The sequence below is a fragment of the Podarcis raffonei genome, chromosome 13 (genome assembly GCF_027172205.1).
Source record: "Podarcis raffonei isolate rPodRaf1 chromosome 13, rPodRaf1.pri, whole genome shotgun sequence".
NCBI classification, from domain to species: domain Eukaryota; kingdom Metazoa; phylum Chordata; class Lepidosauria; order Squamata; family Lacertidae; genus Podarcis; species Podarcis raffonei.
The window spans coordinates 45,789,859-45,810,651 of record NC_070614.1 but is presented as its reverse complement, the minus strand read 5'-3'; the positions used below and the strand labels follow the sequence as shown (position 1 = coordinate 45,810,651).

Here is a 20,793-nt window from a genome sequence, read left to right as displayed (position 1 = left end):
GGACTCCCTTCCTAGGTTTATGAGACCCATCTGCCCCTCATTTCCCTCTACAGCACGTGCAGTTGCCACCTTTTGGAGCATTGAGCCCACTTTTGTTCTCATCTGCTATATCCTGTCTTTGCATGCAGAGAAATTCCCCAATTCACTGAAGATTAGAGGCCCATTGGCTGCCCTCACCTGGTATGTCCCACAGAGGAACTTACGATCTTCAAACAAAAAACATCTTGGAGGTCCCAGGCCACAGAGAGGTTAGGCTGGCCTCAACCAGAGCCAGGACTTTTTTGGCTGTGGCTCCATTCTGCCACAAGAGATTAGGGCCCTGCGGGACATGACATCTTTCCGCAGGGCCTGTAAGACAGAGCTGTTCCGCCAAGCCTTTGGCCAGGGCACAGCTTCACTCCCTCCTTTGGCAATCTTCACAGAACTCTACCCCAATGGTTGCCATCCATCTGATTTTTTAATGAAATGATTTTAGAATGTTAGCCGCCCTGATCCCGGCCTTGGCTGGGGAGGGCGGGATATAAATGAAAGTTTATCATTATTATTATTTAGGCAGCCAGTTGAATCTGATTCATGGTATGTGGCTGCTGTTGCATGCTGACAACTTCTAGGAGCCACAGGTGAGAACTGAGTGCAGGGTGGGGATCTGAGGTAGACAAACTACCCCAGAAGGAGCACGACTTGTTCCCCGCTAGAGTTACTACCCCTCCCTAACACTCCAAACATCCCTGTCATTTATTACTATATATTTGATGCAAATGGAATTTTAATAGCAAAACTGTCAGACTTTCAGTTAAGATATGGTTAAGTTCAATTGATGAATGTTGTACATATATGAATGTTAATAAAAAGTCTCTTATCAATTACTTCATGGAATCTGCAAATTCATCTTGAAGACAACACAGGCTACCAGAAACAAAAAAACATTGTGAAATAGTTACATTCTTTATCCCTCACACACAAGGCAGCTGAGGAATAGAAGAAGGAGAAGTTTAAAACAGCCATTTCCCTTGTTTTTTAAATAGTTTTAAGAAAGAAAAGTAGCAGAGATATGCAACAATATCTGGAGGAAAACACACTGGATATTACTAACACTAATAGGACAACCCTTTTTTTTCTGAATTATACTTCTAACCAGTTTGAAAGAGAGGCAGCAGAGAATATCTCAAGTAAGCCCATCTGTAAGAATACAGATGTGTTGTTTCTAAAGTTGATTCTAAAGTCTATGAATGCTATTTCTGTAATAATATTTTTATTAATTTTCAATTACCATCCAATAATAGCATTATTAAAACAATACCAAATTGTAATACTAATGCTAATCACTCAAATACCGAGTCATATAATTTAGGTGCCCCCCCCCACGTGCTAGATGATTTCCTTTATTTCTACATTCCAAAATCTTATTAATTTCTATTATATTTCGGTCAGAATAATAATGCCTTATACAACAACTGCAATATTAATAACTTCTATTCATGTTGGCACATTAAATGATTCATAGAACTAAAAATGAGGCACTCAAGCCATATCCTTGTTCTTCCTGTTTGTGGCAATTATTCTTTCCATGGTGTTTCTTCCAGTCCTTGTAAAATGTTTTGTCTATTGTGACGGAAAAGTTGGTTCCACAAGTATTTCTTTTTACTTTTTTCTCCTGCCAGCAAATGCTTAAAGAACAGCAGCCTCTGATTGGCTGTGGTTCCAGGAGGGAGAGTTTAAAAGGAACACACTTCGAGGGAGATGGAGTTAGAGTGTGGTTAAGAGGGGGGTTGAGTTGAGGTGGTTGAGGAGGGAGGCTGGAGAGATTGTGAGTTAGGGATATAGGATAGGAGTGTGGAGGAGGGAGAGTTGGTTCTGGAATAAAACATCCACTCTGAGTGTACCGTGAAGGACTGAGTGTTTTGTCCTGCAGGAGTAAAAGGACCAAATCTTTCTGGGAGACTGAGGGTGAGACAGGAGAAGGAGGAGCTGAAAGAGATGGGTCAACTTAGGTTTCAAACTAATCTGGAGGGGAGAGACTCTTCTGAGGAAAGAAGAGACTTCCAAATCCCAGTGAAGGCAGATGGGGGGCTGAGCCCTTAAGACTATTACTGAAAGTACCTCAGGAGCTGCATTTGTTAAAGGGGTGAGTAAATGAAGGAAAGTACCAACTTAGAAAGGAAACAAACTATAAAGCGAATTGAAGTGAACTAGTGTATTCTTATTGAAGTAACCTAAGTTTCTCCACTTGTATTATACTACCTTGTTCTAAAAATAAATCTTTATTGTTTATTTAAAGAACACCTGCTTGAGACTCCAACTTCTTGGTTATCCCCCTCACAAAGATGCCCCTGGGATAGTGAGGTTTTGTTTTTAAGCCTTCAGGTCAAAGGTTGTTCAGTGAGGTGGGGGCAATATACCACAGTACTAACAAATTAGGAAGCAGGGAAAGGATGGGGCCAGCTCAACTCTAGCCATCCTGCTGACCTTGTAGGTTCATTCCTTGCCTATGATTTTGTGATGTTACAAATATAAATACATTGGCAGATCTGGCTTCCTGTCCACCAGCTGCAGTAATAGATGCTTTTGGATTCACTATCTGCAGTCAGGATTCAAACCGTTCCTCCTAGGCTGGGGAAAATGGTGAACACAGCTTTTTTTACTGGAAGCTGAATCACAGGACAAAGCGATGCAGTGATTTTTGGAAACTGTGGAATAACCGCTTCTCCCAGGGCATGATGGGAACCATCAACAGTTGCAGGAATGAAGGATACAGCACCATATATGGACAGGAAAACATCATGGGGGGAAATTGTCACACGCAGGGAAGAATAAAGATCACACTTAGAGTTCCTCACTTGAAACTTTATAAATTTTCTAATATACCAACACAAATAGAAATCACAAGACTGTAGCTGTTATATAAGGGATTATTATATGTGCATGGAATGCAATGGAAATTATTAACATAGTGGAACACAGAAATCATGAAGAATGAAGCTATCAAATCTAGCATGCAAGGGGAAACGTTTGATTAAATCATATAATTTGACATTTTAATAATTGGCATTCATAGCTGCATTAATTAGATAAAATTGGTATTGTTATAATGAGGTCGCTTTTGGAACAATATAGGAAAATCAATAAAAATATATATATAGAAAATAATAGTAGTAATATTTTGGCAGTTCCCCTACTGCTGATGCGCCATAGAATCCAAAAACACTGCACAACTGATTCTCTCCCCTATCATTACTCAAATTACAATAATCAATCCACCTGACTGAACCTTCAGTTGTCACAGTGGAAAAAAAGAATCAACAAGCAAGCCTGAAATGATTATAAGCTCCTCTGTACTCCATAGACAACTAGGCAGGGCTCTGTTACTTATCAGTTATCAGTTTCCCTTTTTCATATCAAACCACTGCATCTTGTTTAGCAGCCAAGGCATTCTGTTGTGACAGTGTTCAAGTTAACAATAAGGTGGATACGTTTCCCTTAAAGTACCAAATTGACAGAGTCAGCTGCCACCCAATTTCTCTTGTTCAGATCAGGCGGAGGAGAGGAATAATACTGTCGAGAGAAGCAGGGGAGTCGATGCACACAAGTGTATTTGCCATCAGGATGTTGCTCCTGCTGCTTCTGCTGCTCCCCAATATAGTGTCCCAAGGACAAAGCACTCAATGCGCAAAAAATCATCCTGTTCATGTGCCACACGAGTGGTATGAGCCAGGTGACCTGGTCATTGGTGGAATGGCATCTCATATTTATTACATAGTCCGCAAGGTTTCCTTCAAGAATCACCCTTCCCAGGACTTCATTGATGCCCCACTGTAAGTAACTGTTAATTAATATTATTTTAATTATTCCATATATGCTATAACTGACTGAAAATAACTTTGATTGATATGAAGGGTGGATTGCTTTAGAACTTTATTTTTTAAATGCGTGGAGAGGGTTTATTAGAAATCTCTGCGCATATAGGCTATCTGCATATTGTAAATGAACAATAAGCTTTTTTTAGTCTAATTGTTTAAAGAGAAAGAGAAAAGAGATGGCATAAAAAATAGGAAAAGCATATAGCCAAGTAGTATGGTACTGAACTTTTTTGATGATACTCAAATTTTCAAGGTGGTGAAAACAAACTCGGATTGCTAAAGATATGAAAAAATATGCAACAGCTTTTTTAATTACACAGTATTCTTAGATTGCCAAATAAGTAAATAAACTTTGCTGGCTTTATCCTCTCTTTATATGCAGGCAGGTGAATCTCGCCTATCTAGATTCTGTGCACTGCTTAATTTTCCCGTCAAACAAAATCTCACTTCATTTGCAGGGTGTTGACAAAGTTCTACCAACAAATCCTGGCCTTGGTGTTTGCTGTCGATGAGATCAACGAGAATCCCAGGATGTTGCCCAATGTCTCTCTCGGCTTCCACATCTATGATAGCTATTATGATTCAAAGATGACCTACCGAAACACTCTGGACCTGCTCTTTAAATCACATCACTTTGTTCCCAACTACAGGTGTGGCATCCAGAAAAATGTCATAGGAGTCATTGGGGGACTCAGCTCTGATACCTCCTGGTGCATGGCAAACGTCTTAGGTCTTTTCAAGATACCACAGGTAGAATATGGATTAACAGAGATTTCATGCTTTCCTTGCATTAGGAATCTACTGATTCACAAATATGGAGCTGTTAAATGGACAAAGTAAAAGGGCCATAATATGCATAACCAACAATGTGTGTAAGAGGGGCAATTTGTGTTTAATAGATGTAATAGAAGATTTCTGTAAAGCTGCCAGGTTTGTAAAGGAGGCACCCAGACTGGTTCATATACATCAATCCTGAATGCACTGCACTGGCTTCCTGTGAGCTACTGAATATAGGACATTGACATTGGCTTCATAGGCAAAAATAACTGAGAACACATTAACTAAAAATATTCTTCCCCTTAAAAAATCAAGATAGTCCTTTCCCAAAGTATGATGTCAATCAACATTGTTCACTTTCAGAGGCTAATTGGAAACACTGTTTTCTTGCTATTGTTCTGGCATTTGTCATCTGTCATTTCAGAGCGTTATATAGTGGTGTCAGCATTGTGCTATTCTGCTACATTGCAGTATTTCATTTTAGTTGTTTTAAATAGTGCTGGTACAGTATTTTATATTTTACTGATATTTTATATGATTTGGTTTATAGTGTTCAGAGAAGAATAGAATGTACAATCTAATGGAGATCTTCAGGATTTCCCAGGAAATCTTCCTGAGAAAGTTCTTAATAGGTAGAGAATCAACCGCTCCCTACAATCATTACAAAGCTTACAGATCAAACAATTTCTATCACTCCACTTCCACCTTGGAGTTTTGCTTAATCATCCACTTAGTATATTAACATGAGCCATGATAAATGCTCCCCTATTCTTCTTTTTTAAAAAAAAATAATATTTATTAAATTTTCCACTTTAACAATTCAATAAAACCATATTAAATATTCCAAATTATACATATTATTCAACCATCAATCAGTCCAAACATTATGCCAAATGATAAAAAGAAATTGGAGGTATCTTCCCATGTTCTCAGGCCGGGGGGCAGGTTGTACTGATCATCTCATACTTCTACTGCTTTCATAATTTTCACGATACTTCCCATAAATGATTCCGATGTTAATCCTCATTACATTTCACAGCCTCTGAACAAGCGAGATAAAACAAAACAATATATTCTTTGTGGAATTTACATCCCGAGTTCCCTCTGTATGTTCACCATGTCTCTTCACAAAATGATGTTTCCACCAAGCCAGTCCAAAAATCTTCTCAACTTGGGCAGCAGCCAAGTCAGTCCAGATAAAATCAAAGCAAGGCATCTGCCCAATGCTTTTAAGACCAGCTGTCCTTCAAATGGTTAACCTGTCCAGGGAAGGTTTTGCCATATAAAAGTGGGAATGCAAATATTAAGTAAGATATTAAAAGGCACCTATCCCCCTAAGGCTCTGCATTTAATTTGACAAGCTGATCTACTTTCGGTCATGGCCGCTCGTTGGAGCTGCGTCATTCCGATTCTAATTCTAGGCAAACTTCCTAAGTGTTTTTGGCGTCTCTCCAGTCATTCTCCAAATCAAAGTTGGGAAACTCTTTATCTTCTTCCAAATATATCTGCAGCCAAATACTTTGAACTTGGTTTTCCACTTTTGAATAATTGTTATTTCCACACAGTTAATGACTACTAGAATCATATTATATCACCAAATACACCACCTCTCCAGTCTCGCTTGCTATAAATAATCAGGGAGTTGGTTCTTTCAGGGGAGGATTTTGCCATATAAGAAAGCAAAATGAAATATAATAATAAAGAAGGCTGAACCCCCCCCTTTCAGTTCCAACATACCAAGTCAACATAGATGTTAATACTTCTTCCATTCAAGTCCTTTTTAGCACCTCAGTGGCTGAATTAATTAGCAGAGTAGTTTCTTCCCCTTTGCTCAGATCATGTCCAAAACCTAAATCCAATTTTTCATCTTAATAATTGGAAGTTTGTTGCTAAATGGAGGCGACTTTGGAGAGTTGCCAAGAAACATTCCAGGCTTTCCATCCAGCCACCCCCAGCGCCCCCCTTCCTTCTGAATTTGGGGCCAGGTGTTGGGCAATCTGCGGATGAGCTGCCACTCCCCAGCCTGGGGAATGTAGGGAGGCTGATTACTCCCATCTCACCCTCTGATTCCGAAACGTACGGCAGTGATGTAATTCAGCAATCCTCCATTGCAGTTAGCCAAAAGCTCCTCTCCCAAATGCTCCCCTATTCTTGGATACAATCAATATGTACAAGAATGAAGCTGTAATGATGCCATAATAATAATAAATATCAACAGAAAACATTGAGCAAGCATATCTGTGTTTTCCAATATAATCTGGGGTTGGTGCTGTCTCTAAACTTGGTAAACGTGGGATATAGATTCAATATATATTCAATATTTAAGTGTGTGTGCATGCACGTGTTTATATTTGAATAAACTGGAATATCATGAGTTCTTGTTTCCACTTGGAAACATTTGGCTTTTGCTTTTTCCAGATTTCATACAGTTCATTTGAACCAGCCATAAATTATGGAACCAAGTTCCCTTCCTTTTACCGCATGGTCCCCAATGAAGACCTTCAGTATCAGGGAATTATCCAGTTACTTCTGCATTTCAGATGGAAATGGGTTGGGCTCATCACTTCAGCTAATGAAGCTGGGGAACGTTTCTTACAGACAATTGAGCCAATGCTTTTCAAGAATGGAATCTGTTCGGCATTTACAAAAAGACTTAAATTCAATATGAATTATAACAGTAACAAACTAGAAATCGCAGAGGACTCAAGGATTTTGCTTACAACATTCACAACCAGCAAAGCTAATGCAATTCTTCTATATGGAGAAAGTAGATTTAGTATATGGTTGTCAGCTTTTTTATTCACAATGGAGTTAACTCAGCAACTATTTCCTCAAAAGAAGTCACGTGAAGGAAAACTATGGATTACAACTATCCAAATTGACTTCATATTATATAGCCTTCAAAAATTGACTGTTAATATACGAATGTTCCATGGTGCTATCTCCTTTGCAATTCACTTCAAGGAGATTCACAACTTTAAAGACTTTCTTCGGAGTATACGTCCTCATTGGACAGAGACAGATGGTTTTATCCAAGATTTCTGGGAAGATGCATTCAGTTGTTCACTTTCAAACTCCACTCTCTCAACATTCAGTGATAACATTTGTACTGGAGAGGAGATGCTGGAGAGCCTCCCTGCACCATTTTTTGAAATGAGCATGACTGGCCACAGTTACACTATTTATAATGCTGTCTATGCTTTGGCACATGCCTTAAGTAGCATGCACTTGGCTGGAACCATCCGTAACAGAAGATATGCTAAGGGAAAACTCTCTCCTCAATATGTAGATCCTTGGCAGGTATTGTTCCCTGTTACAAAGCATTCACTGCATTGGTACATTTTGTGAGTAGGCATTTACTTTTCCATAAAGAAATAAAAGAATAAAACTTAAGAAATTAAAAAATAAACCTTTAGTAATTATATCAAAGATGGGAATTAGAATATTTCCTATAATTATACTAAAACAGACTTTAGGTGACACATGCTTTCAGAATCAACAGACTACCAACAACTAAACGTGACTGAAGCTGTGCCAACCACCTTCTCCATACTACAAAACCCCTCCCTTTTCTATACACATCCCTCCGCAATTCTCTCTGTCTCTCTTACCTGTCCAGTTACCCAGTGGTGTAAGGTTGGGGGCCTGGGACCCAGTGGCGTAGCGTGGGGGGTGCAGGGGGGGCCGGCCGCACCGGGCGCAACATCTGGGGGTTAGGGTTAGGGGGCGCAAATCCATGGGTTGGGGGCGCAAATCCACGGGTTAGGGGGCGCAAATCCACGGGTTAGGGGGCGCAAATCCATGGGTTAGGGGGCGCAAATTACTTGCCTTGCCCCGGGTGCTGACAACCCACGCTACGCCACTGCTGGGACCCATGGCCCTGGGAGCATAATTCAGAGGGAGCACAACCAGGACCCCAACCCCAGGCACTGGCTTTTGCAGGGATCCTCATATCCAAGAGAAAAGAGAAGAGCAGCCCATCAGGTGGCTGCCACTACCTGGGCATGTCCTGGAAAGCCCCGTCCCCAACTCCTCATCTTTCCCTGTATGCACACCACCAGGGGTTTCTGGGGCCTGAAGCCTCACTGGTAGATCCCCAGAAGAGGCTAGCAACTGTGTGACCACTGTCTCTAGACCCTGCTTTTCTCCCTTCCCCTCTTCTCCCTCTGAGTCTGGATTTCAGTCTGCCACAGCCTCTTCCTGCTCCCTTAACCCTGTTGCCTCTTCTGTTTCTGACACCTCTTCCTCTCAATTTGCTCCCTCTTCTCCCACTGACCACTCCTTGTCATTCCACCACCAATCCCCTGGCTCAGAGCCTCCTTTCCTTGGAGTGTCCTTTGGGGGTTCCCCAGCAGCTGCTCCCTACCACTCCACTGCATCCAACATCCAAACGTGCTCAAATCCACCCTATTAACTATGGAAAGGTCCAGTCTGATGTTCTCATGTTGCATTCCTATCCTTTGAGAACATAAGCTCCCATTTCTTCTCATACATGACTTCTCAAATCCCTTCCCTTTCTTGGATCTTTACAAAGGCTGGTCTCAAGCAAGCAGGTGTATGGTCTCATCTCTCCATAATATCTTGATGCAAGTCTGTTGAATGTTGAATTGGCACTGATTCATGATTTCCTACTCCTTCTGTGTGTGCAACTAGAATATGGATGCTCTCCGTTGTGAACTGAAGCGTTTAACTTCGATTCTCTTTCCACTTAGCTCCACTCATTCCTGCAGAGAATCTCATTCAACAACAGTGCTGGAGATGAAATTACATTAAATGAATATGGAGAGTTAGCAGCTGGCTTTGATATTACCAACTTGGTCACTTTCCCAAATAATTCCTATGTCAGAGTCAAAGTGGGAAGTTTGGATCCTCAGGCCCCTCCGGGCAAAGAGCTCACCATTAATGAAGACAGAATCAAATGGCACAGACGCTTCACTAAGGTATGGAAATAATGGCACAGTCCCTGAAAACCCAGAATTAGTGGCTATCCACAAAATGGAATGTAACAAAAGCACTTCACACATTATTCATTTTGAAATTCACTAGCACCTGAAACCACTTCAGACTAGTGATGAGTTAGAATCGAGGAGTTCTCCCAGACCTCTTGCTTCAAACGGAATGCAACTCCTCCCAGAACAGGTCAGGCATAGGAACCCAAAGCATTTCTCTCTGAGACAGGATGTGGCCTAACAGGAAACCACAACCCAAAAGTCATGGAATGATTTCCTATTGCTAGTTTCTTGTACTGACCCTGCAGGTAGGAGCAGAACCACTATAATGGTTTACCTTTAATTCCTTGTGCCACACAAAGGAACACTATGTGGACTCCTTGAAGCAAATGCCGTTAGGTGGTGACTCCATCAAAAGGCCAAGCCAGGGATGAAATCACACTGAATCACACTGAATTCTAACACAGCTGTAAGGCTGGATGGTCCAGGAATCTTCTTAAGTTTGTATGATTCTTAGAACAGCAGCTTTTTACCCCACTGTATGTGCCACTTGTGTACCTACGGATCATTTCATGCTATTAGTCCTCCTATTTACTATTAAATCACCTGATATTGGATATTTGATAAATTCCTCAAAACAATATCATAATATTAAACTATTCCTATCTATTTGGATAGGTGCCACCGCTTTCTCTATGTAATGCCAACTGCCATCCTGGTTATGGGAAGAAAAAGAAGGAGGGGGAGAAGTTTTGCTGCTATGATTGTGATCCATGTCCAGAAGGAATGATTTCAAATGAGAAAGGTTAGAGATGACATCTTAAGATACTGCCGAACCTCTGGGCTCCTGGCAATTTAGTTGACATTAAACTGCTGCAGGAGAGAAGGCTTAAATTAACAGATGTGTTCTTCTCACTGTTTATAGATAACATCAATATATTTTAATCTTTAAAGCATCTTGAAGATTTCTTTTTTAAGTGGAAGCTAATATGTTTTTCCTCTAACTTCTACAAAATTAGGGTGGAATTGAAGTGGTGTTTTCTCCTCTAAGAATTACCATATTTTTCGCCCTATAGGACACACTTTTTCCCCTCCAAAAATGAAGGGGAAATGTGGGTGCGTCCTATGGGGCGAATACAGGCTCCACACAGCTCTGTGTGACCCTCCGGAACCTGGCGCCAAGCCGCGCCGGCCTCCGGAGGGTTGCGCAGAGCTGCCTGCATTTTGAAGCCTCTTCAGCACACCCGGGCTTCGCACAGCTGTCCACAAGCCTGGGGAGACAGGCACGGCTCCCTAGGCTTGCGGATAGCAGGCTGTTCTGGGGGCTGGGGACGGGGGAAGCTCGGGCTTCCCCCGCGCCAGCCCCGTGCCTGGGGGGGAAATAAATTTTTTTCTTTATTTCCCCCCCAAAAAAACTAGGTGCGTCCTATAGGGCGGTGCGTCCTATGGTGCGAAAAATACGGTAGGTTCTTTGCCAAGGGGGTGAAAGTCTCATTAAGCTGCATTGCATTTCTCATTTTGTTGTACTGTTTATGTGGCTCTAAGAAAAAGCAGGGGGACATTAAAAACAGATGTCACCCATGTAGAAAACTCCAGAATTGATACACGAGTTTTATTTTTGATACACCTAGTACAAGCTCTTATACATTGAAGCTCTTATACATTGTGATGTAGAAAACACTATGCTAAATGGACTAGTGATGTGAACTTCTTAAGAATACTTTTGGTTACTTCAAAATGTCACACATTGTTTGTGTATTTTCAGACATGTATAAGACATGTGTTCTTCTAAATGTTTATAGATAATGTCAGTATATTTTAATCTTTAAAACATCTTGAAGATTTCTTTTTTAAGTGGAAGCAAATATATTTTACCTCCAACTTCGAGAAAATTAGAGTGGAATAGAAGTGGTGTTTTCTCCTCTAAGAATTATGTTGTTTGCCAAGGGGGTGAAAGTCTCATTAAACTCGATTTTCTGAGATCCAAAGATTTCAGCTGTAATGTATTTCTCATTTTGTTGTACTGTTTATGTGGCTCTAAGAAAAAGCAGGGGGACAGTAAAAAAAAGATTTTACCCATGTAGAAAATTCAAGAATTGATGCACAAGTTTTATTTTTTATATACCTAGTAGAAAAGCATTGGGACTTGAAGTTCTTATACATTCTGACATAGAAAACACTATGCTAAATGGACTAGTGATGAGGAAATTCTTAAGAATACTTTTGATTACTTCAAATTGTCATGCATTGTTTGTGTATTTTCAGACATGGAAACTTGTGTCAGTTGCCCAGCAGATCAGTATCCAAACAGCGGCCAGGATCTATGCATTCCTAAGATTCCAAACTTCCTAGCCTTTGATGAAACCTTGGCCATTGTTTCAACTTCCTCTGTGCTTCTATTCTCTCTGATCACTATTCTGGTGCTCAGCATCTTCATTAAGCATCGCAATACAGCCATAGTCAAAGCCAACAACCGAAGCCTCACCTATGGTCTCCTTAGCTCCCTCCTCTTGTGTTTCCTCTCTTCTTTGTTGTTCATCGGAAAACCTAATGAGGCGACTTGCCTTCTCCGACAAACTGCTTTTGGCATTGTCTTCTCTGTGGCCCTCTCCAGCATCTTAGCCAAAACCATATTGGTGGTTTTGGCTTTCATGGCTACCAAACCAGGATCCAATATGAGGAAATGGGTAGGCAAAGAACTGGCTTATTCTATTGTCTTTTCCTGCTCCATTGTTCAAGTAGGAATCTGTGTCCTCTGGCTGGCAACCTCTCCCCCATTCCCAGATGTGGACATGCACTCAATGACGGAAGAAATCATATTTCTATGTAATGAAGGGTCAGTCTCCATGTTCTATTGTGTTTTGGGCTACATGGGCTTCCTGGCCACTATCAGCTTCACGGTGGCCTTCCTAGCCAGGAAGTTGCCTGACACTTTCAACGAAGCCAAGTTCATCACCTTCAGCATGCTGGTCTTCAGCAGCGTTTGGCTCTCCTTCATTCCAACCTACCTGAGCACCAGAGGAAAATACATGGTGGCTGTGGAGATCTTCTCCATCTTTGCTTCTGGTGCTGGGTTACTGGTTTGCATTTTCACCCCTAAATGCTACATTATTGTGGTGAGGCCAGACCTGAACAACAAAGAGCAGCTAACACAAAGAAAGGTATAAATGACAGTGGAATTTGTGGTTCTGTTGGGTCTTAGAATACATGGACTTCCTGGCTGGTATCACTTTGCAGGTCCCTACTCTGGATATGTGTAGAGTTTGCTTCTTAACTTGCCAAAGATGTTCCAAAGGCAAAGGGGACAGATTTTTCCTCAGGTTCTACACCCAAAGCCTTTTTCACAAATGAGTAATGCTGTAATGCAGTGGAGGTTTAGGTTCAAAGTTTCCTTCTCCTAGGTGGGCTCCCTTCCTAGGTTTACGAGACCCATATGCCCCTCATTTCCCTCTTCAGCACCTTCAGTAGCCACCTTTTGGAGCATTGAGCCCACTTTTGCTCTCATCTGCTATATCCTGTCTTTGCATGCAGAGAAATTCCCCAACTCACTGAGGATTTGAGGCCCATTGGCTGCCCTCACCTGGTTTAGGGAGCCACTTGAATCTGATTCATGGGATGTGGCTGCTGTTTCAAGCTGACAACTTCTAGGAGCCACAGGTGAGAACTGAGTGCAAGGTGGGGATCAGAGGTATACAAACTTCACCAGAAGGACCACAACTTCTTGCCCGCTAGAGTTACTACCCCTCCCTAAGACTCTTTACGTCCCTGTCATGTATTACTGTATACTTAAAGCAAATGGAATCTTAATAGCAAAACTTTCAGCCTTTTAATTTAGAAATGGTTAAGTTCTGTTTATGAATGTTGTACATATATGAATGTTAATAAAAAGTCTCTTATCAATTACTTCATGAAATCTACAAATTCATCTTGAAGACAACACAGGGTACCAGTATGGAGGCCAATGGCGTCCGGGGGGGTCCGGCACACTTCCCTGCGCGGCTCTGGTCTTCCCCCAGGGACCTTTGACTCAGCAGAGCGTAAACACAGCGGAACAGAAGCAGGAAATGTCGTTCGTGTGGGGGCAATAATTCAGGCTGAACGCAGGCTGTCTTCTTATCTTTAAAGTCTTTATTCCTTAGCAAAACACAACAGCTATAAATTTCCCGGCGACAGTTCACTCATCGCTGCTCTCTCTTCGGAGCAAACACGCACACTGAGAGACGCAGTAAAACCCTCCCTTCAGTGTTCTAAACCCGCCTCAAAATGTGAGACGTCATCACTCAGAACTCTTAACCCTGTAAGTTCTGAGCCTCTCTCCATACCCCCTCTCGAATCATATTTTGAGAGGACTTCTGAGTGTTCAACACCTTCCCCATTGCCTTCCGCCCCTTCCTGGCATCGTTGTTAGGCACCTGTTGAACCTCACAAACCTTAGGTTCGCACTGTGCGAAACCAACCCACGCATTTGTGACCTGAAACCTCTCAGGTGGAATTCCCTTTGTAGCCCACGATGACCGCCTGGGCACAAACTGGGGTACTCCTTCTGACCCACTGGGGCCAGCATGTGCGTCTTCCCCATCAGAAGACTCCCCCTCTGACTTGACACGTCTGTGAGCTTTCTCCATTATGCGCACAGGAGATGAGGGCTCACTCTTGGACACTCTCTTAACAACCTGTGGAGACGCCCTACTCTGTTCAGGGACCTGGTCTCCACCAGCAGGTTCAGGCTCTGGCTCTCCTTCCTCCTCAGAGTCAGACAGACAATCTGAGTGAACGTCAGAGCGCACTTTGCGCCTTGCCCAACCATCCTGCTCAAAGAACTTAGCCTGTTTACTGACCAAAAGCTTGGTCTGATCACCTTCTGGGTATGCGAATCTCCACCCTTTTGTCGCAGGCTCATATCCACAGAAGATCATTTCCTGGTACCTTGGGCCACCCTCCTGCTGCAGAAACTTTGGTACAGGCACCATGGCTCTGCTACCAAAAGTGCGAAAGAAATGCACAAGCGGCTTCTGCCGATGAAGCAGGAAATACGGGGTGTCACCTACCACTGCATTGTAGCACCTGTTCATCGTGAAATTGGCTGTCTTTACCGCCTCCCCCCAGAAACTTTGAGGCAAACCAGAGTCATCCAGTAGAATCTCTGATGCTCGAACCAGAGCTTTACTCCTAAGCTCTGCCACGCCACTGTCCTTAGGAGAAGTCACCTTGTGACGTATCCCCCTCTGTCGAAAGAAACCCTTTAGAGCAGACCCAGTGACCTCTGAACCTCGGTCACACTTGAACCCCTGCACCTTGGTGGAGAACCTTAGTTCCACCTCTGCAACCCAATCTTTGATCAGTTGTGTTGCCTCCTCCTTAGTTTTCAGCGTGAAACCCCATGCGTTCCGCGTATAATCATCTGTCAGCACCATCAGCCACTTGGCCTTGCCCAGACTTGGCTGTGGCATACCAAAAAGGTCTGCATGCACAAGCTCAAAAGGCTTTGTGGTTACTCTCTCCACCCTGGGATGATTAAATCCCTTGTTTCTGGCTTTTCTGCAAGCTTTGCAATTCAAAGGTTGACCACATTCTTTTACCCGGCATCCTTTGGTGCACTCTGATAACATCTGAACGTCCTCACAGGACCCATGTGACATTCTCTTGTGCCACACGCAAGCACACGACACATGAGTGTGATCAGTGGCTTTCCCAGTATTCCCCTCACCCTCCAGAGGTGTTTCCAGAACAAAGAGGTTGTTCTGATCTTTCTCAACACTTATTAGCTTCTTCCCATCTCTGGAAATTGTACAAACATTTTTTTCAAAACTCACTGAATATCCCTCCTGTAAAAGACAAGGTACAGATAACAGGCAGTGTTTTATCTCAGGGAGAACATAGACCTTCAGTTCATCCTGCAAGAAAGAGACAAACATGTTAGCAACATGGGTCACATGTCCCTGTGAACTTGTAGCAAATTTAACTGTTTTCTCAGTTGAAACAGCCTTGCAGTTCCACATTTGTCCATCAGGTGGCGCTGTTACCAGATGGGCATTCGCAGCCGAGTCAACAACCCAACGTAGGACCCTCCCCCCTCCGGAGTTGTCCTTCTTTGTTGCCTTAGCAACCGACTTCCTGCTGCCCCCGACCTTGAGGCGTTCGCTGCAGGTGTTCTCCAAAACAGCCATTGACGCAGTCAGCTGATAAGCGTTTCCTCCCTTCTCTGGAGCGCGTAGTATCTGCGGTTTCACACGCCTGCCATCTCTGTTGCCATGGAAACCCGGCTGGTTCCCATGGGAAGCAACCTTGGAAACATCCTGCCCTGTCTCCCTTGCTCTCTGTGGGCAGCTGCGACGCAGGTGTTCAGCCGAAGCACAAACAAAACATCGCCGAGTGGAAAACTTTGCAAACTTGCCTTTGGTCTTCTCTGCCCCCCCAACCTTTCCAGCAGCACTCCCTGAAGCTTTTCTGCTGTTGGGGAAATGGCCTTTGGCTTCTGCTGTGGTTTCTCTGCAAACCCCCTCCAGCTCCTGCCAAACAGCCTGGGCACTCTCAAGACCCTTGGAATGGCCTGCACCCCCATTCCCAGGTGCAAAGTTCTCAGTGGAAGAGATAGCCACTGCATCTCTCTCCTCTTCTCTAGCACGCAGCTCTTTTGTAGGGGCATTCCGGCAGCCCTCCAACACAGTCCCAGCCCCCTCTGGGCCTTCTGGGCGTCCCTCAGCCCCTCTTGGACTTCCAGCCCCCTCTGGGCTTCTTGGGCATCCCTCAGCCCCTCCTGGGCTTGGTGCTTCCTCAGAGCAATTCTCAGCCCCCTCTGGCCTGGCTCCCACTGTCTTCTTCTTCAGTGCCTGCCTTCTCTCGACCCAGGGCTTGCTCCCGTCCACCTTATCAAAAGGGATTGACGACTTCTGGCTGTCTGCCATCTCTCCCCGGGGCCCGGCCTACTTACAGGTAGCGGTAGTGCCTCCCGGTCCGGCAGATCTCAGCTCCTCCCGGCTGGCTCCAGCTACTCCTTAGCTGGCCTTTGGCTGCTCCTCAGCCGACTTTGCCTGCAGTCACCCTTCCCAGCGTCTCATCGGCTGGCCTCTGGCTGCAGTCTCTCACACGCATGAACGTTTCTTATCTTTATTGCTGATCTCCCATAACCTATGGAGGCCAATGGCGTCCGGGGGGTCCGGCACACTTCCCTGCGCGGCTCTGGTCTTCCCCCAGGGACCTTTGACTCAGCAGAGCGTAAACACAGCGGAACAGAAGCAGGAAACGTCGTTCGTGTGGGGGCAATAATTCAGGCTGAACGCAGGCTGTCTCCTTATCTTTAAAGTCTTTATTCCTTAGCAAAACACAACAGCTATAAATTTCCCGGCGACAGTTCACTCATCGCTGCTCTCTCTTCGGAGCAAACACGCACACTGAGAGACGCAGTAAAACCCTCCCTTCAGTGTTCTAAACCCGCCTCAAAATGTGAGACGTCATCACTCAGAACTCTTAACCCTGTAAGTTCTGAGCCTCTCTCCATAACCAGAAACAAAAAACATTGTGAAATAGTTGACGGCTCTACATTATTTATCTCTCACCCACAAGGCAGCTGAGGAACAGAAGAAGGAGAAGTTTAAAACAGCCATTTCCCTTGTTTTTTAAATAGTTTTAACAAGGAAAAGTAGCAGAGATGTGCAACAATATCTGGTGGAAAACATATTGGATATTGCTAACACTAATAGGACAAGCCTTTTTTCTGAATTATACTTCTAACCAGTTTGAAAGAGTGGTGGCAGAGAATATCTCAAGTAAGCCAAATGGCCTCACAAAATACAGATATATTGTTTCTGAAGTTTATTCAAGAATCTGTTTATTTTTTATATATAATATTTTTTATTAATTTTCAATTACTATCCAATAATAGCGTCATTAAAACAATACCAAATTGTAATACTAATACTAATCACTCAAATACCGAATCATATAATTTTGGTGACCCCCCTATGTTTGATGATTTCCTTTATTTCTGCATTCCAAAATCTTATTAATTTCTAATAATCCCTTATACAACAACTGCAATATTAATAACTTCTATTCCTGTTGACACATTAAATGATTCATAGAACTACAAATGAGGCACTCAAACTACATCCTTGTTCTTCCTGTGTGTGGCAATTATTCTTTCTGTCGTGTTTCTTCCAATCCTTGTAAAATGTTGTGTCTATTGTTCTGGAAAAGTTGGTTCCACAAGTATTTCTTTTTACTTTTCTCTCCTGCCAGAAAATGGTTAAAGAGCGGCAGACTCTGATTCACTGTGGTTCAAGGAGGGGGAATTTAAAAGGAGCGGATTTCAAGAGAAATGGAGTCAGAGTGCGGTTAAGAGGGGGGTTGAGTTGAGGTGGTTGAGGAGGGAGGCTGTAGAGGTTGGGAGTTAGGTAGGGAGATAGGATAGGAGTGTGGAGGAGGGAGAGTTGGTTCTGGAATAAAACATACAGTGAAGGACTGAGCGTAGTGTCCTGCAGGAGTAATAGGACCAAATCTTGCTGGGAGACTGGGTGTGAGACAGGAGAAGTAGGAACTGAAAGAGATGAGTCTACTTAGGTCTCAAACTAATCGGAAGGGGAGAGACTCTTCTGAGGAAAGAAAGGACTCCCAAAACCCACTGAAGGAAGGGGGGGTGAGCCCTTAAGACTATTACTGAAAGTACCTCAGGATCTGCATTTGTTAAAGGGGTGGGTAACTGAAGGAAAGTAAAGCCTTAGAAAGGAACCAAACTATAAAGCCCAAATCTCTGAAAGCAAATTGAAGTGAACTAGCATATTATTATTATTGAAGTAATCTAAGTTTATCCACTTATATTATACTGCCTTGCTTTAAAAAATAAATCTTTATTGTTTATTTAAAGAATAAACAATAAGAGATTCCAGCTTTTTGGTTATCCCCCTCACAAAGATCCCCCACAGATTATGCTGGGATAGTTAGGTTTTGTTTTTAAGCCTTCGGGTCAAAGGTTGTTGGTGTGGTGGGAGCAATATATTAAAGTGAGAGCAGGCACATGGGCGTGAGCGGTAACTGAGGCGCCAAGCTTGGCGCATCCATCTTTTCCAAGTTGTTGCGGTTCTCCATCATGCCTTATGGGGATCTGATATCCCATTGGTCTATTAATGCTATAATCCAGTGCTCCCACTTCTTGATAAGGCAAGGATTTTATCCAGAATTGCTGCCACCATTCAGTTAATGTGATGGCAAACTATGTCTGATCAGTGTTACATAGGTGGGAGAGTGATGGATACCCCAGTACTAACAAATTAGGAAGCAGGGAAAGGATGGGTCCAGCTCAGCTCTAGATATCCTGCTGACCTTGTAGGTTCATTCCTTGCCTATGATTTTGTGATGTTACAAATATAATTACATTGGCAGATCCGTCTTCCTGTCTACCAGCTGCAGTGATAGATTGTTTAGGATTAGCTAGTGGGAGTCTGGATTCAGAGCATTCCTCCTAGGCAGGAAAAAAAAAAGGCGAACACTGCTTTTTTACTGGAAGCCAAACACAGGACAAAGTGATGAAGTGACTTTTGGAAACTGTGGAATAACCGCTTCTCCTAGGGCATGAGGGGAACCATCAACAGTTGCAGGATTGAAGGATACAGCACCATATATGGACAGGAAAACATCATGAGGGGATATTGTCACACGCAGGAAAGAATAAAGATCACACTTAGAGTTCCTCACTTGAAACTTTATAAATTATCTAATATACCAACACAAACAGAAATCACAAGACTGCAGCTGTTATATAAGAGATTATTATATGTGCATGGAATGCAATGGAAATTATTAACATAGTGAAACACAGAAATAATCAAGAAGATAGAAGCCATCAAATCTAGCACGCAAGGGGATACGTTTAAATTAATCATATCATTTGACATTTGAATAGTTGGCATTCATAATTGCATTAATTAGATAAAATTGGTATTGTTATGATGAGGTCGCTTTTGGGACAATATTGGTAAATCAATAAAAATATATATTTAAAAAATAATAATAGTAATAATTTGGCAGTTCTGCAACTGCTGATGCGCCATAGAACCCAAAAACACTGCACAAGTGATTCTCTAAATCAATAAAATCAATAAAAATATATATTTTAAATATATATTTTATTTTGGCAGTTCCCATACTGCTGATGCGCCATAGAATCCAAAAGCACAGCGCAAGTGATTCTCTCCCCTATCATTACTAAAATTACAATAATCAATCCACCTGACTGAACCTCTAGATGTCACAGTGGAAAAAAAGAATCAACAAGCAAGCCTGAAATGATTATAAGCTCCTCTGTGCTCCATAGACAACAAGGCTGGACTCTGTTACTTATCAGTTATCAGTTTCCCTTTTTCCTATCAAACCACTGCATCTTATTTGGCATCCAAGGCATTCTGTTGTGACTGTGTTCAAGCTAACAATAAGGTGGATACATGTCCGTTAAAGCGCCAAATTGACAGAGTCAGCTGCCACCCAATTTGTCTTATTCAGATCAGGTGGAGGAGAGGAATAATACTGTCGAGAGAAGCAGGGGAGTCGATGCACACAAGTGTATTTGCCATCAGGATGTTTCTCCTGCTGCTTCTGCTGCTCCCCAATATAGTGTCCCAAGGACAAAGTGCTCAATGCACAACAAATAATCCTGTTCATGTTCCACACGAGTGGTATGAGCCAGGTGACCTGGTCATTGGTGCAATGGCATCTCATATTTATTACATAGTCCGCACGGTTTCCTTCAAGAAACACCCTTCCCAGGACTTCATTGATGCCCCACTGTAAGTAACCGTTAATTAATATTATTATAATTATTCCTTATATCTGACTGAAAATAACTTTGATTGATTTGAAGTGGGGATTGCTTTAGAACTTTATTTTTTAAATGTGTGGAGAGATTTTATTAGAAATCTCTGCGCATATAGACTATGTGCATATTGTCAATGAACAATAAGCTTTTTAAAAACACCAAATCTATAAAGACAGACAGAAAAGAGTAGGAGAAAGAGAAAAGAGATGGCATTAAAAATAGGAAAAGCATATAGTCAGGTAGTATAGTATTCAACTTTTTTCATGATACCCAAGTTTTCAAGGCGGCGAAAACAAATATGGGTTGCTGAAGATATAAAGAAATATGCAACAGCTTTTAAAATTACTCAATATTCTTAGATTGCCCAAATAAGTAAATAAGCTTTGCTGGGTTTATCCTCTAT

The 20,793-nt window shown here is 42.5% G+C and overlaps 1 protein-coding gene across 1 annotated transcript; it reads left to right on the top strand.

Moving 5' to 3' along the window:
* Window positions 1-3,732: 3,732 nt before the first annotated feature.
* Window positions 3,733-12,763, top strand: LOC128399069 (vomeronasal type-2 receptor 26-like). Its single transcript, XM_053360328.1, has 6 exons — window positions 3,733-3,812; window positions 4,316-4,607; window positions 5,674-5,820; window positions 9,347-9,574; window positions 10,262-10,388; window positions 11,849-12,763. The coding sequence occupies exons 1-6, from the start codon at window positions 3,733-3,735 to the stop codon at window positions 12,748-12,750; spliced, it is 1,776 nt and encodes a 591-aa protein (XP_053216303.1). The 3' UTR covers window positions 12,751-12,763.
* Window positions 12,764-20,793: the final 8,030 nt, after the last annotated feature.